This window comes from Amblyraja radiata, chromosome 12, assembly GCF_010909765.2.
Source record: "Amblyraja radiata isolate CabotCenter1 chromosome 12, sAmbRad1.1.pri, whole genome shotgun sequence".
Lineage (NCBI taxonomy): Eukaryota > Metazoa > Chordata > Chondrichthyes > Rajiformes > Rajidae > Amblyraja > Amblyraja radiata.
The window spans coordinates 52832534-52859560 of record NC_045967.1 but is presented as its reverse complement, the minus strand read 5'-3'; the positions used below and the strand labels follow the sequence as shown (position 1 = coordinate 52859560).

The window sequence follows — 27027 nt, the reverse complement described above, 5'->3', positions numbered from 1 at the left end:
AAGTTCCCCCCAACAGCACAAGCTAAAGAACACTAAAAACATACATTTAACACATACAATTAAAACACAAGGAAAGGACAGACTGTTGGCGAGGCTGGCGCCACTCACTGATAATCCAAGATGCTTGATTATTACAGGTGTCAGAGGTTATGGGGAGAAGGCAGGAGAATGGGGTGAGGAGGAAGAGATAGATCAGCCATGTTTGAATGGCGGAGTAGGCTTGATGGGCCGAATGGTCTAATTCTACTCCGATCACTTATGATCCTATGCTATATATATCAACCTGATATCTTTATATGTTCGCTGAAATGAATCAAATCCATAGTCGTATCAGAAATCTTCACTTTGAGGACAGAAAGAAAAAATACAAATTAATGAATATATTTTGGCTGAAGATATTTGCAAACATCCAAGTCACTGCCTCAAAAAGGCAGCCAACATCATCAAAGACCCGCACCATCCTGGCCACACACTCATTTCACCATTGCCATCGGGAAGAAGGTACAGGAGCCTGAAAACTGTAATGTCCAGGTTCAGGAACAGCTTCTTCCCTACAGCCAACAGGCTATTAAACACGACAACAAATAATCTTTGAACTGGAACTTATTATTATTGCACTATATTTGTTATTTATTTAGTATGTGTAAATATATACACTTAACTTTTTCTTCTCCCGTTATGTACTATGTTTACATATTCTGTTGTGCTGCAGCAAGCGAGAATTTCATTGTCCTATCTGGGACATATGACAATAAACTCTTGACTCTTGATGTCAGCATAGACATTGTGGCCAAAGGGCCTGTTTCTGTGCTGTACAGTTTTTGTACTGACACCAGAACAATGACATTCTTACTTGCATCAGCATTAATCTGTAACCAAAATGTATAAAAAACCGTTTTAATAAAATCTGACAATGTGCACATTAACCACATGTGATTTTTTTTCTATTACTAATCTCAAATTGTGGAGTACAGAGGCAAATAAATAAATGATGGGTCTTTGTCCCAAGCATTATGGCGGGCACCGTACATCCACATCAGCTGTTTGTTGCCATGGGTTGGAATAGAAATCTTCCCAGAATGTGAACTCGTGTAGATTGATATATCTCACTAACCCTAATAATTATGTGACTATAGAAAGATTGCTACTTGTGCTATAGCCCCATCTCGTGCATGAATGGGAAACTGCAAGATAGGAACTTTGTAGTTACAGCTCAATGTAAGAAATAAACGCATCTATTATAACTTCCCAAATGCTTTCGTTAATTTTGTTTGAAACGTAGTCTTTGCTGCATGTGGGGAAATGTGGTCCCTAAGGCTAGAGAGATTGCTTCACCAATGCAGCAATGACCAAATACTCTGGGATACTGAATAAAGGTTTAGATTAAATATTGCTCAGGAAATAAGGGTGCAACACCAGACTCATGAACAACCTCTTCCTGTCTCTTGCCAGGCTTCTAAATGGCTCTTTCACAAACAAGGGTACAGTCCGATTCTCCTCTACTTCATTACGGACATTGGCATTGGAGGGTGGCAGGTTGAAGTGCTAGAACCACAATAGACATGAAAGGGCATTAGTGCAAAGTATTAATATGCCAGTTCATTAGATAGGCAGCAATTCAGAAACTGGCTAAGTGCTCAGATGTGAATCTGACAAATGACAGAGAAGCCAAGAAGGTTGCTGGAAAGAAACTGGAGAAAGATGAGCTGTAACATGTAACATTTAACATGAGCACCTCGTGACCCAAAAGTAGAAACTGAATTATTTTCCAATGGATACAATTTGTTTTTATAATTTATTGATTTAATATGAAACACCATATACAGAGGTAAATTAGTGCAGAATAAGTTATGAGGCTGGAGGCCATTTTAGCTCATCTGTACTCTTCATTGCGAACACTTGGTCCGTTTGGTTATTCTGGTTTCCAGTCTTCAGGGGTGATTTTGCCAATTGGCGAAAGATTCCATGTGATCCCAGTCTGCGTACAAACCTATGTGCAAACAGAGGAAAGCATGTAATACATATTATTACCATTACATTCTCCAAAGACAACAGAACTTTGAAGAGGGACCAAAGATAGTCGCAAAATGCTGGAGTAACAGCGGGCCAGGCAGCATCTCTGGAGAGAATGGATGGGCGACGTTTCAGGTCAAGACTCTACTTCAGATTTCAAACTGAAGAGACCTATAGTTTTCGCGGAAACAAGTTCATTACAATATTTGAACAAGAAAGTCAGACTTCTAAACACAATACTGATTTTTTTAAGTAACTTCTGCAAAATGACAAAACTATAGGCAAAGTACCCTTGAAATTATTTCATAATCACCAACCTTCTAACAATGGATAATGAATGCAGTACTCATAAAGAACATCATTCTACAACTGCAAGACAAATAAAAATAATACAACTGACCTAATACACGGAACTCTGAACTTTAAAGAAAAATAAATTCTTGAACGTAGACACAAAATGCTGAAGTAACTCAGCGGGACCGGCAGCATCCCTGGAAAAAAGATACTTCTTTTCAGGACCCTTCTTCAGACCTTTTGTCCTGACCCGAAACATCACCTATTCCTTTTCTCCAGAGATGCTGCCTGACCTGCTGCGTTACTCCTGCATTTTGTGTCTATCTTGGGGAAATAAGAGGTTGGAACTGCAGTGTTTTGCACTCGCGGTTATTGGTTTGGAGAACTAAAGGTAGACACATCTATGTGTCTGTTCATCATCTATATTGAAAATGGATAGCTATTTTATTTTAATTGGGACCCTTATTCAGACCTAAAATAAGGCATTTTAAAATAAAATGGGGAAATAAAGGGTTGGAATTTTTGTGTTATTGGTGTTGCATTATTATGGTTATTAATTTATTGATTATTTTTGTTATGGAGGAAGGTTGGGGAAGTAAGGGGTTGCAACAGGAGTTTTACACTGTTGTTATTAGTTATTGATTTGTTTTTCCTTCTCTCCAGAGATGCTGCCTGTCCCGCTGAGTTACTCCAGCATTTTGCATCTACCATAGGAAGAACTAGCTTTGGTTAATCCTCATTTAGAGAAGAATGAGTACTGAACAACGTCTGATAATAATGGGGAAAGCAAAGCAAAGTCACCATTATGTTATCTGCTTGCCAAAGATGATTTGCCATAGCACCCTTGGCATTCCTTCACGTATCAAAATAAGGATTTAACTACTTGATGCACTTAAAAACCACTAGAATATTTTAAATAGAAACCATTTCCTCCGTTGTGGCCTCAACAAGGGTTAAAATCCTTAAAAGGTAAAAGCCTGGTATTCTGAGATGTTAAAGCATCATGTCGAAGTACAAATCTTTAACTCTCACTTCAAACCCCACCATTGTCAATACCCAAATCCCGATATCAGGTTAATTGAACAATTCAAAGCAATTGATTATATTCGTATTATATACAATCATTGGTAAAGATCAACCAAAACCTGAGTCTAACTACTCATCAGAACAAGCTGCTGAGTATTTTCAACAAGAAACCTTGTTTCGTAGGTAGGAGGAAGATATGGTATTTTTCTATTGTAGAAAACTGTTTGATCTAAATTGAGAAACTTTTTATTGAAATGCTATTAATGTAACATTTTTTTATGTGAAAGTTCTTCATTTTAGCTTCAACTCTTGAATTCACGGCATTGCCCGCAGATTAAACCCGACGCCACCCAGTTAAAGTAAGTTAAGGCAAATCATTAGTTCACACGAATGAAAATGGCGCAAGAGTCCATTCTCAAACTAAATAGGTGTTAGAAATTCAAAATACACAACATGCATTTGAAAAACTTACATAAGTCCAAATCGAAGCACAGAATACTGTTCCTCCTGCCAGGATAGCAGTTCCATATCTGTCATGGAAGTCAGGACCAGTTTTGTGATGAGCATGTCTTGCAGCAATTTGGCGAATGCTCCGACCTGCATTGTTTTAAAAAGAGATTTACAATTAACATTTTTAATTCATTCCAATTTAAGACTGCCACACAAATTCATGCAAAAATGACAATAAAACTGGCTCCAGTCTGAATAAGGGTCTCGAGCCAAAACGTCACCCATTCTTTCTCTCCAGTGATGCTGCCTGACCCACTGAGTCACTCCAGCATGTTATCTTTATTTTTGTAAAACAGCACCTGCAGTTTCTTGTGTCTCCTGGTTGCCACCTTTGCTATTTTTTTTTATTTAACTGTACGTTTTGTTTAAAGTTGTGAACACTGCCCAGTCCATCACCGGCTCTGACCTCCCCACCATCAAAGGAATCTATCGAAGTCACTGCCTCAAAAAGGCAGCCAACATCATCAAAGAACCACACCATCCTGGCCACAAACTCATTTCACCATTGCCATCGGGAAGAAGGTACAGGAACCTGAAAACTGTAACATCAAGGTTCAGGAACAGCTTCTTCCCTACAGCCATCAGGCTATTAAACACGCCAACAAATAAACTCTGAACTACAACAGACTATAATTATTATTGCACTATATTTGTTTATTTATTGAGTGTGTGTATATATACACTGAACTTTTTTTTCTCCCGTTTTGTGCTATGTTTACATATTCTGTTGTGCTGCAGCAAGCAAGAATTTCATTGTTCTATCTGGGACATGACAATAAAACTCTCTTGACTCTTGATGTCAGCATAGACATTGTGGCCAAAGGGCCTGTTATATGTACTGACAACAGAACAATTAAATTCTTACTTGCATCAGCATTAATCTGTAAACACAAAGCAGGCATCATAAAAATAATTAATACATTAATAACCACAAATGCTAAACTATATTTCAATCCCTAAATCAAACCCCTTACTTCCCCAACCTTCTTCCATAACAAAAATAATCAATAAATTAATAACCATAATAATGCAGTGCCAATAACACAAAAATTCCAACCCCTTATTTCCCGATTTTATTTTAATATACCTTATTTTAGCTCTGAATAAGGGTCCCGATTTAAATAACACAGCTATGCATTTTCACCATAGATGCAGCATTTTGTGTCTCCCCTTAGTTTCCCAAACAGATAACCAACCAGGCAGCATCTCTGGAGAAAAGGAACAGGTGATGTTTCGGGTCAGGACAAAGGGTCTGAAGAAGGGTCCTGAAAATAAGTATCTTTTCTCAAGAGATACTGCATGACCCGCTGAGCTACTCCAGCATTTTGTGTCTATTTTGTATAAACTAGCATCTGCAGTTCCTTCCTGCATGCTTATTTCCCTAAACTTTGTGGGGGGAAATTAATAAATCAATATCTACAAGTGCAAATCACCACTGTAAAACACTATTCCTGCCCAACCTTTATAACAAAAATAATCAATAAATGAACATGGTCATAAGTTGTAGGAGCAGAATCAGGCCATCCGGCTCATCAAGTCTACTCCACCATTCAATCATTGCTGATCTATCTTTCCCTCTTTAATCGACATATAGATTGGTTCAACCAAGGGTTGGCGGTGGAGATGCAATGGCAAAAATTTACAGACTGCATGGATGAACTGCAAAAATTGTTCATCCCTGACAGACAAAAAATTAAAACCGTGGCTGACAAGGAAATTCAAGGATAGTGTTAAATCCAAGGAAGAGGCATATAAATTGGCCAGAGGAAGCAGCAAACCGGAGGACTGGGAGAAATTTAGAACTCAACAGAGGACAAAGGGGTTAATTAAGAGGGGGAAAAAGAGCATGAAAGAAAGCTTGCGGGAATATAAAAACTTCTTTAGATATGTAAAAAGGAAAAGATTAGTGAAGACAAATGTAGGTCCCTTACAGTTAGAGACAGGTGAATTTATAATGGAAAACAAGGAAATGGCAGAATAGTTAAACGAATACTTTGGTTCTGTATTCACTAAGAATTTCCCAGAAATACTGGGGGACCGAGGATCTAGTAGGAAGGAGGAACTGGAAGGAATCCACACTAGTCAGGAAATGGTGTCAGGTAAACTGTTGGGACTGAAGGCAGATAAATCCCCATGGCCTGATGGTCTGGATCCCAGAGTACTCAAAGAGGTTGCCCTAGAAATCGTGGATGCATTGGTGATCATTTTCCAATATTCGCTCAACTCTGGAGCAGTTCCTGTGGATTGGAGGGTAGCCAATGTAACTTCACTTGTTAAGAAAGGAGAAAACAGGGTATTATAGACCAGTTAGCCTCACATCGGTATTGGGGAAGATACTGGAGTTGATTATTAAAGAAGTTATAGCAGCACATTTCGAAAACGTCAAAGTCAGCATAGATTTATGAAGGGGAGTCATGCTCGACTAATCTTCTGGAATCTTTTGAGGATGTACCAAGTAGAATGAATAAGGGAGAGCCAGTGGATGTGATGTATCTGGACTTTCAAAAAGCCATTGACAAGGTCTAACACAAGAGATTTGTGTGCAAAATTAGAGCACATGTTATTGGTGGTAGGGTATAGACATGGATAGAGGTTGGCAGACAGGAAGCAAAGAGTAGGAATTAATGGGTCATTTTCAGAATGGCAGGCAGTGACTGGTGGAGTGCCACAAGGCTTGGTGCTGGGGCCCCAGTTATTTACAATATATATTAACGATTCAGACAATGGAATTAAATGTGACATCCCCAAGTTTGCGGGTGACACAAAGCTGGGTGGCAGTGTGAGCTGCAATGAGGTACAGTGACTTGGGTCGGTTGGGTGAGTGGCCAGATGCAGTGTAACGTGGATAAATGTGGCGTTATCCACTTTGGTGGCAAGAACAGGAAGGTAGATTATTATCTGAATGGTGTGAGATTAGGAGAAGGGGAGGTGCAACAAGACCTGGGTGTGTTTGTACTGAAAGTAAGCATGCAGGTACAACAGGCAGTGAAGAAAGCTAATGGTATGTTGGCCTTCATTGCAAGACGATTTGAGTTTAGGAGCAAGGATGTCCTACTGCAGTTCAACAGGGCCCTGGTGAGACCGCACCTGGAGTATTGTCTGCGATTTTGGTCTCCTAATTTGAAGAAGGACATTATTGCTATTGAGGGAGTGCAGTGTAGGTTCACCAGGTTAACTCCCGGGATGGCGGGACTGACCTATGATGTAAGAATGGGTCGACTGGGCTTGTATTCACTGGAATTTAGAAGGATAAGAGGAGATCTGATGATGAAAAAAAATAGAGCGGAGGTGCAGAACCTGGCGGACTGGTGCGCACGTAACAACTTGTCACTAAACACCTCCAAGACCAAGGAGCTGATTATTGACTTCAGGAGGTTCCATAATGGAGACTACGCCCCAATCTCCATCTACTGGGACAGTGTGGAGAGAGTGTCCAGCTTTAAGTTTCTGGGCACTCATATTTCAGAGGACCTCACATGGTCCACCAGACCGCTGCACTGGTCATGAGGGCATGCAGTTCAACCCCTCCAACATGCTGGAGTAACTCAGCGGGACGGGCAGCATCTATGGAGTGAAGGAATGGGAGATGTTTCCGTTTCGGGTCGGCACCCTTCTTCAGACCCGAAACGTCACCCATTCCTTCTAATAATAATAATTAATAATTATTGTAATTAATAATAATTATTATTAGAAGGAATGGGTGACGTTTCGGGTCTGAAGAAGGGTGCCGACCCGAAACGGAAACATCTCCCATTCCTTCACTCCATAGATGCTGCCCGTCCCGCTGAGTTACTCCAGCATGTTGTGTCTCCCTTCGATTTAAACCTCCATCTGCAGGCCTTTCCTACACACTTGGGCCTTCTGTGGCAATGAATGCCACAGATTCACCAATCTATGACTAAAGAACCCCTTATTTTAACCCCCAACTTTTCTCCTTTACTAAAAGAAAACATTAAAAGCAATATACACAAAAATGCTGGATAAACTCAGCGGGTGCAGCAGCATCTATGGAGCGAAGGAAATAGGTAACGTTTCGGGCCGAAACCCTTCCGGGTTTCGTCCCGAAACGTTGCCTATTTCCTTTAGGGTTTCGGCCCGAAACGTCGCCTATTTCCTTCGCTCCATAGATGCTGCTGCACCCGCTGAGTTTCTCCAGCATTTTTGTCTACCTTCGATTTTCCAGCATCTGCAGTTCCTTCTTGAACACATTAAAAGCAATGTAATGTTTGAGATCGTGATGAAATGCATGTGGCTCCCCTTCCCTTCCCTCTGCAGCCTCCTCCACTACAAGGTCACATCCCTGCCCTCTATTCGCGCGGATTGAGAACAACAGCATCTTTGACAATCTACAGGAAAGCTGAGCAAGCACGTTATTTTTTTCAGTTCGAGCTGAGCCGGGCTGGGCTGTGTACTGACCGGACAGAGCCAGCAGTTTGCTGGTCAGAGGCACCATCGCTCCCGTCGCCTTTCTCGCTCTCTCTGTCTGTCCTCACACACAAAATGGCGGCGCCCTCCCTCCCTCTCCCACCGCGCCTGCGCTAACCACCAAAGATCCTATAGCGGAGCAAGATAGGCCACTCCTGCGAAATGCAATGGGCTGACGTTACGTGTAGTACGCTACGGAACGTGTAGTACGCTACGGAACGTGTAGTACGCTACGGAACGTGTAGCACGCTACGTTACGTGTAGTACGCTACGGAACGTGTAGTACGCTACGGAACGTGTAGTAGGCTACGGAGGGGATCCCGGGCATTTTTCCCCGCCCATTTTAGTAACCGGAGCCTACCTGACCCGACCCGACCCGACCCGACTCGCAGTGTAATCAACGTTGCGGGGCAACAGTTTGTGTGTGTGATTATAGGGTTAGATTCATAATTCTGTCAGTTCATACTTCTTGTCAAGAATAAAATTTGACTCTGGTCATTGTCTTTTTTTTAATGTTTTTTAAATCATTTCTTTTTAAATGGCTCACAAGCAGTGTTTGAGTTGATTTTGTAGTAACCGGAACCGACCCGACCCGACTCGCAGGGTAATTAACATTGCGGGGGAACTGTTTCTGTGCGTGATATAGGGTTAGATTCATAATTCTGTTAGTTCATACTTCTGTTGATTCTTGTTAAAGAATAAAAATGTTTATAAACACACATACATGAATGTGGTATAAATGTGTATAATCTGCTATAGGATCTTTGCTAACCACCCCCGCCCTCCTCCCAGCAATAAACAAAGCTACATTTTCCCCCTTTGCCGTCGCCCTTCGCCTACATTTAGAACAACCATGAACAATCCACAATCAAGGCGGCAGGGGGAAAGGTTTCGGATGACGTCAGGACTCGTTATCCGCATGCGCAGTTGGTCCTGTGGTCGGCGGGACTACAGTTCCCAGCATGCAGAGCGGCGGGAGGCAGGCAGGCGGGGAGGGAGGGAGGCCCTTCGCCTCATCAATGTTAATAAAACCTATTCCTTCGCGCCCGCATTATCCCTCAATATATACACTTCACATTGAAAGACTGATTAATGGAGATGGAGAACTGTTTTGATTTATGAGCATTTCATCCGCTTCTGGCCTGAGGCCAGAAACCAAAAGAGGCGCCGGAGCCGTTCGATCGGAGATTTTAGCGGCGCGGCTGTTTGGAATAAAAAAGCTGCAGGTAACAAATAAAACCGAATCAAACAATCGCGCATCAAACAAAGAGTATTACACGGCAGTTGCTGCCAGGGTTATGAGGCTGATAATCAGGTGCAGCGTGTAGATGTCAGGATGGCCGAGTGGTCTAAGGCGCCAGACTCAAGGAATAAAGTCCTTCTGCATTGAAGCGGGTATTCTGGTCTCCAACTGGAGGCGTGGGTTCGAATCCCACTTCTGACATACACTTTTTCCTGCATTAAAACAGTTTTTTTTTAAATTTAAGGCATGGCATTGCATTTGTAAACCAACAGCTCAAGTTCCAAAGTTACATTAAAATAGTTTATTTAAAAAAAAAAAATCAATCAAGCCATCCTGAATTAAATGACAGGTAGAAACAAAATGCTGGAGGGTCCCAACCTGGGTAGGGGGTAAAACGTTGTTGATTCTGGATTTGTTAAAAACAGTATTTTAAATGTTCCCCTTTGTCGGTTGCTTTATTATGGTAGAAGTGTAAACTCATATTACTGAACAAAACAGGGTGGGGGTAAATTTACTTTCGAAAATTTACTTCTCTGCCACAGAAGGTAGTTGAGGCCAGTTCATTGGCTATATTTAAGAGGGAGTTAGATGTGGGCCTTGTGGCTAAAGGGATCAGGGGGTATGGAGAGAAGGCAGGTACGGGATACTGAGTTGGATGATCAGCCATGATCATATTGAATGGCGGTGCAGGCTCGAAGGGCCGAATGGCCTACTCCTGCACTATTTTCTATGTTTCTATGAAAAGTTGCCAAAAGGTTGGGAACCCCTGTGCGAGAGTAACTCAGACGGGAGGCAGGGGGAAAGATCTCTGGAGATCTCAGGCAGCATATCTGGAGATAAGGAATAGTCTGAAGAAGGGTCTCGCACGAACCATCACCCTTTCCTTATCTCCTGAGATACTGTCTGTCCCGCTGAGTTACTCCAGCATTTTGTGTCTACCTTCGATTTGAACCAGCATCTACAGTTCTTTCCTGCACATACTGAATTAAATTGCATTTTCATTGTTTGCTTCATTGTCAACTTCTCCTAGCTAACAATGATCTATTCTAAAGATAGACACAAAATGCTGGAGTAACTCAGCGGGACAGGCAGCCTCTCTGGAGAGAAGAAATGGGTGACGTTTCGGGTCTGAAGAAGGATCTCAGCCTGAAACGTCACCCATTCCTTCTCTCCAGAGTTGCTGCCTGTCCCTCTGAGTTACTCCAGCATTTTGTGTCTATCTCTGGTTTAAAGCATCATCTGCAGTTCATTCCTTCACTATGATCTATTCTACATGTTCCTTGATCTCATCTCTTTGGATCTCTCATTTTCAGATCCTTATCCTTCCTTATCTCTGTGTCTCCCTCTCCCCTAAATCTCAGTCTGAAGAAGGGTCTCAACCTGAGCCTGAGACGTCACCCATTCCGTTAATCCAGTGCTTTCTGTCCCACTCGGTGCTTTCTGTCCCACTGAGTTACTCCAGCATTTGTCTGAGTTACTCCATGTGTCTATCATCTGAATTAAATGTCATTCATTTTGTAAACCAACTCTAGAACAGAGATGAGGAGAAATGTCTTTAGTCAGGGGGTGGTGCATCTGTGGAATTGCCACACACGGCTGTGGAGGCCATGTCAATGTGTATTTTTAAGACGAGATTGACAGATTCTTGATTAGTTAGGGTGTCAGAGATTATGGGGAGAAGGCAGGAGAGTGGGGTTGAGAGGGAGAGATAGATCAGCCATTATTGAATGGCAGAGTAGACTTGATGGGCCGAATGGCCTAATTCTGCTCCAACAACTAATGAATATCTGCAGTTTCTTGTTTGATTAAAATAGTTTTTTCATATTTAAGTGTTTTCATTTAAATAATCAGTCAAGCCTAAACTAATTTGTAAACCTCCGTTTGCAGTTCTTTATTCCTGCATTAAATATTATTATTTTCAAAGCATGTTCTGGGAACATTGACAGCAGGGTGATGTGCCAGCTTCAGAACTTGTTCTGATGCCAGTGAGTTTGTGAGTTTTCTGAATTTGATGGCAGTGAGTTTTGTAAGTGTTTTTAGTTTAGGTTCATCAATGAGTTAAGAGTGTTTCATTGTCATATGTACTGAATTAGAATTCTTAAGATAGACACAAAAAGCTGGAGTAATTCAGTGGGTCAGGCAGCATCTCAAGAGAAAAGGAATAGGTGATGTTTCGGGTTGGAACCCTTCCACAACAAGGTGGGTTGGAGAATCAGGACTGTACTTAATTTTGGGAAGAATTATTTAGAAGCCTGGTTTATCTTCTTCTTCTTGCGTAGGGCGTGCACAGCCTAAAGTTGTTGGACAACTTGTTCTATTTGATCTTATTTGATTGTGCACGCCAGGTTGATTGCATTCGTCGAAACAGGGCGGACCACATGAAGGTTGCAATCTCCCACCCAGCCTGGTTTATTAGGATTATCTCGCAACATTTAAGATAATAATTGGAAAATAATTCAAACACTTGCATGTTAGGCGTCTTTACTTCCCCTATAACCAGAAACATAATTACAATTAGCTCTATTTCCATGGTTTCTAATGAGTCACTGCAGATGCTGACCTGTTGAGTTCCTCCAGCACTTAAGCTAATAATTAGTGTTTTGCCCGATGATCCTAATATCAATTATGACCAGGTAAAAAGAGAAGCAAGAATAAGGGAATAAATCAGTAACAATTGAATTGAATCCTTTATTTGTCATTCAGACCTTTCGGTCTGAACGAAATGCATATAACAAGGGGTTATATGCTTATATACTGTAAACTATTCCTAATATTTCACCTTCATCCTGACACACAAGGAACCGCAGACGCTGAAGCAAAATGCAAATGCACTTTCTGAAGTCACTGGAGATGGCTACATGCCTGTTACCCTATAACATAATCATAGTATGATAGAGAAATACAGCACCGAAGGTCAAGGAGTTCCTCGTTCGGCCGACCAAGTTCCACTAATCCTACATGAATCTCTTTTTATTGCTTAGAATTGCACCAAGGACTCTGGCGTTGTGAGTGCACCACAAAATGTAATGTGTCAGAAGTGGGATTCGAACCCACGCCTCCAGTTGGAGACCAGAACACCCGCTTCACTGCAGAAGGACTTTATTCCTTGAGTCTGGCGCCTTAGACCACTCGGCCATCCTGACATACGCTGTATGAAAAATAACTTGCTTAAAAAGTGAGAAGCCAAAGACCCAGAGAATAGTATCTTTATAATTGAGTTGTTAAATGAACAGGTGGAAAAGATAACTGAAAAAAAGGAAATGCTGGTCTTTATATCTAAAAGACTAGAGTACAGAGGAGTAGTACAGATGTTGCAACCAATCAAATCTCTGAAACTGCTTATGTACTGTGTATACTCTGTATACTTTGTAAATTTGTTAGCGCCCTTTGTGGCGACTATTTGCATACCGTGGGTATGCATGCAAAAAAATTCACTGTGACTTGTCACATGTGACAATAAAGTATTCATTCATTCATTCACACTGAAGACAAGGAACTGCAAATGCTGATTTACAAATAAAAAAAGACACAACATGTTGGAGTAACAAAGTGCGGGTCAATCCGCACCTCTGGAGAACATAGATGGGCAACGTTTCGGTTTGGGACCCTTCTTCAGACAGACCTGCTGAGTTACTCCAGCACTCTATGCCCTTATATATTCACCTTCATTCAGTCACAGAAGTTATGATGTTGGAATTTTGAGCAAAACACAAATTGCTCCCCCAGCGCTTTGTGTTTTCCTGTCATTGAAGTCAACATTATCATGGTGTGATATGACACGGAACGAGTCCCTTCAGCCCACTGAGTCTCACCAACTATCCCATTTGCAATAATCCTACATTAATCTTGGCTCGTCCCTGCTTGGCCAGCCTTCACAAATGGGGCAGCAGTCCAACCCCACGGTGTGCTTGTGGAGAGCAGCAAACAATGCAACACATCATTGAAGCATGCCCTCAACAAAGACTCAAAGGAGGACTTGTCACCCTTCATACAGCAGATCAAGAGGCAACTGCTTGGCTAAAGGACTTTGCATTCGCTAAATAAATAAATACTGAGTCTCACCAACTATCCCATTTGCAATAATCCTACATTAATCCCATTTTTATTGGTTTGAATTGTTTTGAATATGAACCCAAGACATTAACGATGTGAGTGTGGCCCAAAATGTAGTTTGTCAGAAGTGGGATTTGAACCCACGCCTCCAGTTGGAGACCAGAATACCCGCTTCACTGCAGAAGGACTTTATTCCTTGAGTCTGGCGCCTTAGACCACTCGGCCATCCTGACATACACACTGCATGAAAAATAACTAGTTTAAAAAGTAGGGAATCAAAGACTCAGAAAGATTTGATGTCTTTATGAAGGGTAGTTCAATAAACAATTATAAATTTTTTTTAAATGCTGCTTTAAAAAAAAAAAATTAGCGTAGAAAAGAGTAGAAGTAAATCTCTGATCAAACCACATTTAGATTAGATTTGGTGAAACACCACACCATAACTCCAAAAATTGCAACGATGATTACTCAAAATAGAACTGTATTTCTTGGAATTTAAGGATAAAGGATCAAGGGATTGCAGTTTTCATGATTGTGGAAACAAACCAACATTGTGGAGGGAGACTATTTTGGCTGATTTGAGAGTTAAGAACTTGGGGTTGAATAGTTTACAGCGCATAAACATCACAAGGGATTATGCTTATGTACTGCAAACTATTCCGAATAATTCACCTTCATCCTGACACTGAAGACACAAGGAACTGCAGATGCTGGAGTTTTAAGGACTGAGCATAGCAAAGGACAGACTGCACCCACTCCACACACATCTAGATCTCCTGCCATCAGGAAAGAGACGCCGTGGCATTAAAGCTCGGACAACCAGACTGCTAAACAGCTTCCTTCCACGAGCTGTGAGGCTGCTAAACAGTCACTCCACCTGATTCTGCTGCCTTTGCACTGACAATTTAATAAGTGGCACTGAGTAATAACTCTGGCACTGGCTGCGCTGGACATTTTATGACTGTTTTTACTTGTATTTTAATGTTGCTGATTTTACCTGCACTTTTTTAAACTATTCGCACTGTTTTATCAGGAACTGGATTGTTTTTTTTATTGTTTTTATTTTATGCGTGAAATGTTTAAGTTTTATGAGCGATGCTCCGGTATTCCCTGGGAAACGTCTTCTCATTTTGCACTGTACAACTGTTCCTTTGCAAGATGACAATAAAGGTTGATGATGATGAATACACAAAGTGTTCCCCCAGCACTTTGTGTTTTCCTGTCACTGAAAATGGCTACGTGTTTGTTACCCTACAATGTAATCATAGTGTAATATGACACAGAAAGAGTCCCTTCAGCCCACTGAATCTGCACCGACGATCCCATTTCCACTAACGTGTAGGGAGGAACTGCACATAGACACAAAAAGCTGGAGTAACTCAGCGGGACAGGCAGCATCCTTGGAGAGAAGGAATGGGTGACGTTTCGGGTCGCCATCTCCAATGGGATCGCACCACTAGCCACATTTTCCCTTCTCCACCCCTTTCCACCTTCCACAGAGACCGTTCTCTCCACGATGATTCCCTGGTTAACACATCCCTTCCCACCCAAACCACCCCCTCCGCAGGTACCTTCCCCCTGCAACCGCAGGAGATGCAACAGCTGTCCCTATACCTTGTCCTGTGACTCTGTCCAGGGACCCCGACAGTCCTTTCAGGTTCGGCAGAGGTTCACTTGCACCTCCTCCAACCTCATCTACTGTATCCGTTGCTCAAGATGTGGACTCTTATTCATCGACGAGACCAAACGTAGACTGGGCGATAATTTCGCAAAACACCTTTGCTCAGCCCGCCTGAACCTACCTGAGCTCTTGGTTGCTGGACACTTTAATTCTCCTTCCCATTCCCACACAGACCTTTCTGTCCTCGGTCTCCTACATTGTCAGAATGGGGCTAAATGCAAATTGGAGGAACAGCATCTCATATTTCGCTTGGGCACCTTACACCCCAGTGGTATGATTATTGATTTATGTCACTTCAGGTAGCCCCGGCATTCCCTCTCTCTCCATCCCTCCCCCACCCAAGTCGCACCAACTTCTCATTTTCACCCAACAAACAGCTAACAATGGCCTGTTTCCTTTATCATCGTTACTTTTTTGCATATCGTTCATTAATTGTTCTTTATCTCTACACATCACCATCTATGTCACTCGTTTGCCTTATCCCTAACCAGTCTGAAGAAGGGTCTCGACCCGAAAAATTACCCATTCCTTCTCTCCAGAGATGCTGCCTGTCCTGTCCTGCTGAGTTACTCCAGCATTTTGTCTCCCATTTCCACTAATCTCCTTTTTATGGTTAGAATTGAACCCAAGTCTCTGGCGTTGTGAGTGTGGCCCAAAATGTAATGTGTCAGAAGTGGGATTCGAACCCCCGCCTACAGTTGGAGACGAGAACACCCACTTGAATGCAGAAGGACTTTATTCCTTGAGTCCGGCACCTTAGACCACTCGGCCATCCTAATATACACTGTTTGAAAAGTAACTGGGTTACAAATGTGGAACCAAAGACTCAGAAAGATTTGATGTCCTAAACATTGAGTAGTTAAATGAATAAGCATAAAAGATAATTAAAAAAAGAAATGCAGATCTTTATTTAAGATAATAGAAATAATGTTGCAACTATTCAAATCTCTGTTGAATCCACATTTGTGGATTAGGTGCCACACCTCAGAAAGGATGTATATGTCTGTGAAGAGGAATTACTGTCAATCCAAAACCCCAAAGGTAAATTACAATGAAGATTACTCAAAGTAGAATTGTATTTCCTGAAATATACAGATAAAGTGTCAAGGAATCGAAGTTTTTTATGATTACAGAAAGGAACCAAAATAGTAGAGAGCAACAAGTTCTGCTGATTTGAGTGTTATGCACTTGGGAGTGAATAGTTCACAGTATATAAGCCTAAACAAGGGGTTAGAAACATAGAAATAGGTGCATGAGTAGGCCATTCGGCCATTCGGCCCATGGCTGATCATCCAACTCAGTATCCTGTACCTGCCTTCTCTCCATATCCCCTCATCCCTTTAGCCACAAGGATCACATCTAACTCCCTCTTAAATATAGCCAATGAACTGGCCTCAACTACTTTCTGCGGCAGAGAATTCCAGAGATTCACCACTCTCTGTGTGAAAAATGTTTTCCTCATCTCGGTCCTAAAAGATTTCCCCCTTATCCTTAAACTGTGACCCCTTGTTCTGGACTTCCCCAACAACGGAAACAATCTTCCTGCATCTAGCCTGTCCAACCCCTTAAGAATTTTGTAAGTTTCTATAAGATCTCCCCTCAATCTTCTAAATTCTAGCGAGTACAAGCCGAGTCTATCCAGTCTTTCTTCATATGAAAGCCCTGACATCCCAGGAACCAGTCTGATAAACCTTCTCTGTACTCCCTCTATGGCAAGAATGTCTTTCCTCAGATTAGGAGACCAAAACTGTACGCAATACTCCAGGTGTGGTCTCACCAAGACCCTGTACAACTGCAGTAGAACCTCCCTGCTCCTATACTCAAATCATGCTTATGTACTGTAAACTGTTCCTAATATTTCACCTTCATCTACTGAAGACATGAGGAACTGCAGACACTTGAATCTTGAGCAAAACGCAAGGTGTTCCAGCAGCACTTTTGTTTTCTGTCACTGAAATGTGTCTGAAGAAAGGTCCTGACTTGAAATGCCATCCATCCATCTTCTCCAGGGATGTTGCCTCCAGCACTTGTCTGTTTTCATGGCTACCTGTCTGCTATCCCACAACTCTATCCAAGTGTGATAGAGAAATACAGCACAGAAAGAGACCTTTTACCCTACGAGTCTGCACCGGCCATCCTATTTGTAACAATCCTATCATTTATACTAATCCTGCACTAATCCCATTTTTTAAAATCCCATCTCTGGCATTGTGATCGCAGCCCAAAATGTAATGTGTCAGAAGTGGGATTTGAACCCACGCCTCCAGTTGGAGACCAGAACACCCGCTTCACTGCAGAAGGACTTTATTCCTTGAGTCTGGCGCCTTAGACCACTCGGCCATCCTGACATACATTGCATGAAAAATAACTGGCTTAAAGTATGATTCAAGATTCAAGATTCAAGAGAGTTTATTGTCATGTGTCCCAGATAGGACAATGAAATTCTTGCTTTGCTTCAGCACAACAGAATATAATAGGCACACAACAGATCAGTGTGTCAATATACCATTATATAAATATATTTACACACATGAATAAATAAGCAGATAAAGTGCAAATAAACAGATAATGGTCTATTAATGTTCAGAATTTTGTTTCAGTTGAGTTTAATAGCCTGATGGCTGTGGGGAAGTAGCTATTCCTGAACCTGGGCGTTACAGTCTTCAGGCTCCTGTACCTTCTACCTGAAGGTAGCGGGGAGATGAGTGTGTGGCCAGGATGGTGTGGGTCCTTGATTATGCTGCCAGCCTTTTTGAGGCAGCGACTGCGATAGAACCCCTCGATGGTAGGGAGGTCAGAGCCGATGGTGGACTGGGCAGTGTTTACAAATTTTTGTAGTCTTTTCCACTCCAGGGCGCTCAAGTTGCCGAACCAAGCCACGATGCAACCGGTCAGCATGCTCTCTACTGTGCACCTGTAGAAGTTAGAGAGAGTCCTCCTTGACATACCGACTCTCCGTAATCTTCTCAGGAAGCAGAGGCGCTGATGTGCTTTCTTTATAATTGCATCAGTGTTCTCGGACCAGGAGAGATCTTCCGAAATATGCACACCCAGGAATTTGAATTTCTTGATCCTCTCCACCATCGACCCATTGATATAAATGGGGCTGTGGGTCCCCATCCTACCCCTTCCGAAGTCCACAATCAGTTCCTTGGTTTTGTTGGTGTTCAGGGCCAGGTTATTGTGCTGGCACCATTTGGTCAGTTGGTCGATCTCACTTCTATACTCTGACTTGTCCCCATCAGTGATACGTCCAACAACAGTGGTGTCGTCGGTGATCTTGATGATGGAGTTTGCACTATGTCTGGCTACGCAGTCATGAGTATAGAGTGAGTACAGCAGGGGGCTGAGCACGCAGCCTTGAGGTGCTCCCGTGCTGATTGTTATCGAGGCTGACACATTTCCACCAATACGAACAGACTGTGGTCTGTGAATGAGGAAGTTGAGGATCCAATTGCGGAGGGATGCGCAGAGACCCAGATCTGAGAGCTTGGTAACCAGTTTGGAGGGGATGATGGTATTAAATGCCGAGCTGTAGTCAATGAATAACAGCCTGACATATGAGTTTTTGTTGTCCAAGTGGTCCAGAGCGGAGTGGAGAGCCAGTGAGATCGCATCCACCGTTGATCTGTTGTGGAGGTAAGCGAACTGCAGTGGGTCCAGGTTTTTGTCGAAGTATGAGTTGATTTGCGCCATGATCAGCATCTCAAAGCACTTCATCACCACAGACGTTAATGCCACTGATCGATATTCATTGAAGCACGTCACCTTGCTCTTCTTGGGCACCGGTATAATTGATGCCCTTTTCAAGCATGTGGGAACCTCAGACCTCAGAAGTGAGAGGTTAAAAATGTCCGTAAAAACTCCAGTCAGTTGGTCCGCACAGGTTTTCAGAACACGACAGGGTATACCATCAGCATCTACTCCACCACCTACCAAGGCCCCTCCTTTCAACATCTCCACTGACCTCCTTACCCCTCCTCCACACTGCTTCCTCTCCCAGTTTGACCTGGTCACCCCTATTGAAATCTCCAAACTCATCAGCTCTTCCAAACCCACTACCTGCTCCCTCGACCCTCTCCCCACTCCCCTGCTGAAGTCCTGCCTCCCCGTTCTCTGCCCCTACCTCACTAATCTCTTCAACTCCTCATTGTCCCAAGGAATTGTCCCCTCCGCTTTCAAAACTGCTGCCGTTACACCAATCTTAAAGAAACCTGGTCTTGATCCCTCCTCTCTCATTAACTACCGCCCAATCTCAAACCTCCCATTTCTTTCAAAACCCTGGAGCATATCGTTGCGTCGCAACTTCATTCCCACCTCCTTGCGTATAACCTACTTGAACCCCTCCAATCTGGTTTTCGCCCCCTCCATAGCACAGAAACTGCTCTCCTCAAAGTCCTCAACGACCTCCTCACCTCTGCTGACACTGGTTCCCTCAACATCCTCGTCCTCCTCGACCTGAGCGCAGCCTTCGATACAGTGAACCATAACATCCTGCTCACCAGACTCAAAGACCTCGGCATTGAAGGCTCTGCACTCAGCTGGCTCTGTTCCTACCTTTCCAACAGATCCCACTTCATCTCTCTCCACAACCACACCTCTGCTACAGGCACAGTCACTCAAGGCGTTCCCCAAGGCTCCGTACTCGGCCCCCTCCTCTTCATCATCTACATCCTCCCCCTTGGTCAGATACTCCGCCACTTCAACCTGGACTTCCACTGTTACGCCGATGACACCCAGATCTACCTCGGCACCAAATCCCCCCACAACCCCCCCCCCTCTCCCATATCAACTCGTTTGTCAGCTATAAAAACCTGGATGCAACATAACTTCCTCAAACTCAACAGCGATAAGACAGAATTCCTCCTCATAGGCTCCAGAGCCACACTCAGCAAAATCAATAACCACACTCTCACCATCGACGGCACCACTGTCTCCCCATCTCCCAAGGCCCGCAACCTTGGCGTGATCTTTGATTTCACCCTCTCCCTTGAGCCTCACATCCGCCATGTCATTAAAACCTCCTTCTTTCATCTCCGCAACATCGTCAAACTCAGACCCTCTTTCACACCTCCCGCTGCTGAAAGACTCATCCATGCCTTCATCTCCTCCCGACTGGACTATTGCAACTCATTTCTCCTTGGCATCAGCTCCACCTACATCAACCGACTCCAACTGGTCCAGAACGCAGCCGCCCGACTCATCACCCACACCAAATCCTGGCATCACATCACTCCAGTCCTCAAACTTCACTGGCTTCCCATCTCCCACCGGATCACCTACAAAATCCTGATCCTCACCTACAAAGCCCTCCACCATCTGGCCCCCCCATATCTCACTGACCTCCTCTCCCCCTACCAACCCTCATGGTCCCTCAGATCCACATCAGCCGGTCTCCTCTCCATCCACAAATCCAACCTCCGCAGTTTTGGGGACAGAGCCTTCTCCAGGGCAGCTCCCAGGCTCTGGAACTCCCTCCCCCAACTGATCCGCAATTCCGTGTCCCTCACCATCTTCCAGTCCCGCCTCAAGACCCATCTCTTCACCTCTGCCTATCCTTAGCCCCACGTCCCCCTCCCTTTTCATCTGTGCATTAATTGCCTCATATTGTGTTTTGAATTGAATTCTGTCTTTACTTTGTGTACTAGTCATGTCTCTACTATTTATTTAATTCCCCTTACATGTTTTTCCTCTACCTGCTAAATTTTTGTAAGGTGTCCTTGAGACTCTTGAAAGGCGCCCATAAATAAAATTTATTATTATTATTATTATTATTATTATCAGGTCCAGGCGCTCTCCGGGGGTTCACCCCTCTGAAGGATCGTCTGACGACGGCCTCTGTGACTGTGACCAAAATGTCATCAAGGTGAATGGGGGCTCGGGAAGGCACATCAGTCAATGCCGTGGTAAAAGCTAGCTTCTTTCAGCTTCGGACGATAGCTAAAATTAAACAATTTTTCCACTTTGATGACCTCGAAAAGATCATCCACACATTTATCTCCTCCCGCCTAGATCTCTTTACACTGGCATCAGCCAAACTTCCCTGTCCCGCCTGCAACTGGTTCAAAACGCCGCAGCGACACTCCTGACGGGCACCCGAAAAAGGGACCACATCACCCCGATCCTGGCCTCTCCCCACTGGCCCCCTGTGCGGTTCCGTATACATTTCAAGACCCTCTACAAAGCCCTCAATGGGCTTGCCCCCTCCTACATTAAAAGTCTTCTCACCCACCACTCCACCCCCAGGTCCCTCAGATCGGCCGACTTGGGGCTGCTGAATATCCCGCGGTCTAGGCATAAGCTCTGGGGCGACCGCGCCTTTGCGGTTGCTGCTCCTAGACTGTGGAACAGCATCCCTCTTCCCATCAGAACTGCCCCCTCCATCGACTCCTTTAAGTCTAGACTAAAATCTTATCTATACTCCCAAGCCTTTCCTGACGTCCACTGAGCGAGGGCTACATGTATATATGTATGTAGTTTGTTTGTTTATACTATTCTTATAACAAATGTAAAGCACTTTGGCCAATGAGAGTTGTTTTTAAAATGTGCTATATAAATAAATAAATGTGTCTTGACATCAGTGTTCTCCCTATCAAAGCGTGCGTAAAACGCATTGAACTTGTCAGGGAGTGATGCTTCGCTGACATCTGAGCTGCCTCCTGATTTCGTTTGTAGGAGGAGGTGATTGCATTCAAGTCCTGTCACAGCTGCCGAACATCCGTCTCATCCAACTTGGAGCAGAGGTCCCTTTTGGCCTTTTTGATGGCCTTATCAAGGTCGTATCTGGACTTCTTGTAGACCTCTGTGTCTCCAGACCTGAATGCCCGGGATCTGGTCTGCAGAAGAGTGCGGATCTCATGGTTCATCCAAGGCTTCTGGTTAGGAAACACTCGGAAGGTTTTTGTTGGGATGCAGTCCTCCACACATTTCTTTATTTTCTCTCTGGAGAAAAGGAATGGACACAAAATGTTGGAGCAACTCAGGGGACAGGACTGGGGTATGAATATTCATTTCTCTAACTTCAAGTAACTACTGCATCCCCTCTCTCTCCATCCCTCCTTCCACCCTGGCCACACCAGCATTTTGTTCTCACCTAGCTACAGCTGACAATTACCTGTTTCATTTATCATTGTGACTTTTTTGCTTGTCTTTCATTCATTTGTTCTATATCTCTCAACATCAGTATCTATATTTCTTGTTTCCCTTTCCTGTGACTTTCAGTCTGAAGAAGGGTCTCAACCAGAAACATCACCCGTCCTTCCAGGGATGCTGCCTGTTCCACTGTGTTACTCCAGCATTTTATGTCGATCTTCAGTGTAAACCAGCATCTGCAGTTCCTTCCCACACATTCAATCTGCAACAATCCAACATTAACCTAATCTTTATTGATTAAATGGCCTGTTTCCTTTATCATCATTACTTTTTTGCATATCATTCATTCATTGTTTTTTATCTCTCCACATCACCATCAATATCTCTCGTTTGCCTTATCCCTAACCAGTCTGAAGAAGGGTCTCGACGCGAAACGTCACCCATTCCTTGCCTCCAGAGATGCTGCCTGTCCTGCTGAGTTACTCCAGCTTTTTGTGTCTACCTATGGTTTAAACCAGCATCTGCAGTTCATTCTTACGCAAGGAACAACCGCAGCACCGACAACAGACGACCGGAACGCGCCCCAGTAGGCCTGACTCGCTCCATAGGTCTGCCAGTGAACTACGGAGAAGCTGAATAAAGTTTATCGAATCGTATCATATCGTGAACTGCAGATGCTGGTTTAAACCGAAGATAGCCACAAAATGCAGGAGTAACTCAACGGGACAGGCAGCATCTCTGGAGAGAAGGAATGGGTGACGTTTCGGGTCAAGACCCTTCTTCAGACTCAGTCACATTTTGGGTCGAGGAATGTCACCCATTCCTTCTATTCAGAGATGCTGCCTGTCCTGTCCTGCTGAGTTACTCCAGCATTTTGTCTCCCATTTCCACTAATCTCCTTTTTATGGTTAGAATTGAACCCAAGTCTCTGGCGTTGTGAGTGTGGCCCAAAATGTAATGTATCAGAAGTGGGATTCGAAAACCCCCACCTCCAGTTGGAGACGAGAACACCCACTTGAATGCAGAAGGACTTTATTCCTTGAGTCAGGCACCTTAGACCACTCGGCCATCCTAATATACACTGTCTGAAAAGTAACTGGGTTACAAATGTGGAACCAAAGACTCAGAAAGATTTGATGACCTAAACATTGAGTAGTTAAATGAATAAGTATAAAAGATAATTTAAAAAAGAAATGCAGATCTTTATTTAAGATGATATAAATAATGTTGCAACTATTCAAATCTCTGTTGAATTCACATTTGTGGATTAGGTGCCACACCTCAGAAAGGATGTATATGTCTGTGAAGAGGAATTACAGAGTCAATCCAGAACTCCAAAGGTAAATTACAATGAAGATTACTCAAAGTAGAATTGTATTTCCTGAAATGTACAGATAAAGTGTCAAGGAATCGAAGTTATTTATGATTACAGAAAGGAACCAAAATAGTAGAGAGCAACAAGTTCTGCTGATTTGAGTGTTATGCACTTGGGAGTGAATCGTTCACAGTATATAAGCCTAAACAAGGGGTTAGAAACATAGAAACATAGAAAATAGGTGCAGGAGTAGGCCATTCGGCCCTTCGAGCCTGCACCGCCATTCAATATGATCATGGCTGATCATCCAACTCAGTATCCTGTACCTGCCTTCTCTCCATACCCCCTCATCCCTTTAGCCACAAGGATCACATCTAACTCCCTCTTAAATATAGCCAATGAACTGGCCTCAACTACTTTCTGCGGCAGAGAATTCGACAGATTCACCACTCTCTGTGTGAAAAATGTTTTCCTCATCTTGGTCCTAAAAGATTTCCCCCTTATCCTTAAACTGTGACCCCTTGTTCTGGACTTCCCCAACATCGGAAACAATCTTCCTGCATCTAGCCTGTCCAACCCCTTAAGAATTTTGTAAGTTTCTATAAGATCTCCCTTCAATCTTCTAAATTCTAGCGAGTACAAGCCGAGTCTATCCAGTCTTTCTTCATATGAAAGTCCTGACATCCCAGGAATCAGTCTGGTGAACCTTCTCTGTACTCCCTCTATGGCAAGAATGTCTTTCCTCAGATTAGGAGACCAAAACTGTACGCAATACTCCAGGTGTGGTCTCACCAAGACCCTGTACAACTGCAGTAGAACCTCCCTGCTCCTGTACTCAAATCATGCTTATGTACTGTAACTGTTCCTAATATTTCACCTTCATCTACTGAAGACATGAGGAACTGCAGACACTTGAATCTTGAGCAAAACGCAAGGTGTTCCAGCAGCACTTTTGTTTTCTGTCACTGAAATGTGTCTGAAGAAAGGTCCTGACTTGAAACGCCATCCATCCATCTTCTCCAGGGATGTTGCCTCCAGCACTTGTCTGTTTTCATGGCTACCTGTCTGCTATCCCACAACTCTATCCAAGTGTGATAGAGAAATACAGCACAGAAAGAGACCTTTTACCCTATGAGTCTGCACCGGCCATCCTATTTGTAACAATCCTATCATTTATACTAATCCTGCACTAATCCCATTTTTTAAAATCCCAACTCTGGCATTGCGATCGCAGCCCAAAATGTAATGTGTCAGAAGTGGGATTTGAACCCACGCCTCCAGTTGGAGACCAGAACACCCGCTTCACTGCAGAAGGACTTTATTCCTTGAGTCTGGCGCCTTAGACCACTCGGCCATCCTGACATACACTGCATGAAAAATAACTGGCTTAAAGTATGATTCAAGATTCAAGAGAGTTTATTGTCATGTGTCCCAGATAGGACAATGAAATTCTTGCTTTGCTTCAGCACAACAGAATATAATAGGCACACAACAGATCAGTGTGTCAATATACCATTATATAAATATATTTACACACATGAATAAATAAGCAGATAAAGTGCAAATAAACAGATAATGGTCTATTAATGTTCAGAATTTTGTTTCAGTTGAGTTTAATAGCCTGATGGCTGTGGGGAAGTAGCTATTCCTGAACCTGGGCGTTACAGTCTTCAGGCTCCTGTACCTTCTACCTGAAGGCAGCGGGGAGATGAGTGTGTGGCCAGGATGGTGTGGGTCCTTGATGATGCTGCCAGCCTTTTTGAGGCAGTGACTGCGATAGATCCCCACGATGGTAGGGAGGTCAGAGCCAATGATGGACTGGTTAGTGTTTACAAATTTTTGTAGTCTTTTCCACTCCTGGGCCCTCAAGTTGCAGAACCAAGCCACGGTGCAACCGGTCAGCATGCTCTCTACTGTGCACCTGTAGATGTTAGAGAGAGTCCTCCTTGACAAACCGACTCTCCGTAATCTTCTCAGGAAGTAGAGGCGCTGATGTGCTTTCTTTATAATTGCATCAGTGTTCTCGGACCAGGAGAGATCTTCCGAAATATGCACACCCAGGAATTTGAATTTCTTGATCCTCTCCACCATCGACCCATTGATATAAACGGGACTGTTGGTCCCCATGCTACCCGTTCCGAAGTCGACAATCAGTTCCTTGGTTTTGTTGGTGTTGAGGGCCAGGTTATTGTGCTGGCACCATTTGGTCAGTTGGTCGATCTCACTTCTATACTCTGACTTGTCCCCATCAGTGATACGTCCAACAACAGTGGTGTCGTCGGTGATCTTGATGATGGAGTTTGCACTATGTCCGGCTACGCAGTCATGAGTATAGAGTGAGTACAGCATGGGGCTGAGCACGCAGCCTTGAGGTGCTCCCGTGCTGATTGTTATCGAGGCTGACACATTTCCACCAATACGAACAGACTGTGGTCTGTGAATGAGGAAGTTGAGGATCCAATTGCGGAGGGATGCGCAGAGGCCCAGATCTGAGAGCTTGGTAACCAGTTTGGAGGGGATGATGGTATTAAATGCCGAGCTGTAGTCAATGAATAACAGCCTGACATATGAGATTTTGTTGTCCAGGTGGTCCAGAGCGGAGCGGAGAGCCAGTGAGATCGCATCCACCGTTGATCTGTTGTGGAGGTAAGCGAACTGCAGTGGGTCCAGGTTTTTGTCGAAGTATGAGTTGATTTGCGCCATGATCAGCATCTCAAAGCACTTCATCACCACAGACGTTAATGCCACTGATCGATATTCATTGAAGCACGTCACCTTGCTCTTCTTGGGCACCGGTATAATTGATGCCCTTTTCAAGCATGTGGGAACCTCAGACCTCAGAAGTGAGAAGTTAAAAATGTCCGTAAAAACTCCAGTCAGTTGGTCCGCACAGGTTTTCAGAACACGACAGGGTATACCATCAGGTCCAGGTGCTCTCCGGGGGTTCACCCCTCTGAAGGATCGTCTGACGACGGCCTCTGTGACTGTGACCAAAATGTCATCAAGGTGAATGGGGGCTCGGGAAGGCACATCAGTCATTGCCGTGGTAAAAGCTACCTTCTTTCAGCTTCGGACGATAGCTAAAATTAAACAATTTTTCCACTTTGATGACCTCGAAAAGATCATCCACACATTTATCTCCTTCCGCCTAGATCTCTTTACACTTGCATCAGCCAATCTTCCCTGTCCCCGCCTGCAACTGGTCCAAACCGCCGCAGCGAGACTCCTGACGGGCACCCGAAAAAGGGACCACATCACCCCGATCCTGGCCTCTCTCCACTGGCTCCCTGTGCGGTTCCGTATACATTTCAAGACCCTCCTCTATGTCTACAAAGCCCTCAATGGGCTTGCCCCCACCTACATTAAAAGTCTTCT

General features: G+C 43.7%; 1 protein-coding gene and 5 non-coding genes across 6 annotated transcripts; 1 reads left to right on the top strand and 5 right to left on the bottom strand.

Moving 5' to 3' along the window:
* Window positions 1–1776: 1776 nt before the first annotated feature.
* Window positions 1777–8372, bottom strand: LOC116979214 (cytochrome c oxidase subunit 7B, mitochondrial-like). The gene is made up of 3 exons (XM_033030787.1): window positions 8260–8372; window positions 3806–3930; window positions 1777–1990 (listed from the first exon to the last, which is right to left on the bottom strand). Exons 1-3 carry the CDS (start codon window positions 8294–8296, stop codon window positions 1913–1915), a joined length of 240 nt encoding a protein of 79 aa, XP_032886678.1. The 5' UTR covers window positions 8297–8372; the 3' UTR covers window positions 1777–1912.
* A 1226-nt stretch (window positions 8373–9598) lies between these two features.
* trnal-caa lies at window positions 9599–9712 on the top strand. Its single transcript has 2 exons — window positions 9599–9636; window positions 9667–9712. It is a non-coding gene; the product is annotated as a tRNA-Leu (tRNA).
* Window positions 9713–12540: 2828 nt separating this feature from the next.
* On the bottom strand, window positions 12541–12654 carry trnal-caa. The gene is made up of 2 exons: window positions 12617–12654; window positions 12541–12586 (listed from the first exon to the last, which is right to left on the bottom strand). It is a non-coding gene; the product is annotated as a tRNA-Leu (tRNA).
* Window positions 12655–13683: 1029 nt separating this feature from the next.
* Window positions 13684–13797, bottom strand: trnal-caa. Its single transcript has 2 exons — window positions 13760–13797; window positions 13684–13729 (listed from the first exon to the last, which is right to left on the bottom strand). It is a non-coding gene; the product is annotated as a tRNA-Leu (tRNA).
* A 3682-nt stretch (window positions 13798–17479) lies between these two features.
* Window positions 17480–17593, bottom strand: trnal-caa. The gene is made up of 2 exons: window positions 17556–17593; window positions 17480–17525 (listed from the first exon to the last, which is right to left on the bottom strand). It is a non-coding gene; the product is annotated as a tRNA-Leu (tRNA).
* Window positions 17594–24900: 7307 nt separating this feature from the next.
* On the bottom strand, window positions 24901–25014 carry trnal-caa. The gene is made up of 2 exons: window positions 24977–25014; window positions 24901–24946 (listed from the first exon to the last, which is right to left on the bottom strand). It is a non-coding gene; the product is annotated as a tRNA-Leu (tRNA).
* Between the last annotated feature and the right edge of the window lie 2013 nt (window positions 25015–27027).

Excerpts from the sequence above, each read along its gene's own strand:
- LOC116979214 (XM_033030787.1), bottom strand. The coding sequence starts at position 8,296 with ATGGTGCCTCTGACCAGCAAACTGCTGGCTCTGTCCG. Across the intron at positions 3,931-8,259 it reads CAAACTGCTGGCTCTGTCCG|GTCGGAGCATTCGCCAAATT; the intron begins GTCAGTACACAG and ends AAAACAATGCAG. Across the intron at positions 1,991-3,805 it reads GTGCTTCGATTTGGACTTAT|GTTTGTACGCAGACTGGGAT; the intron begins GTAAGTTTTTCA and ends GTTTGCACATAG.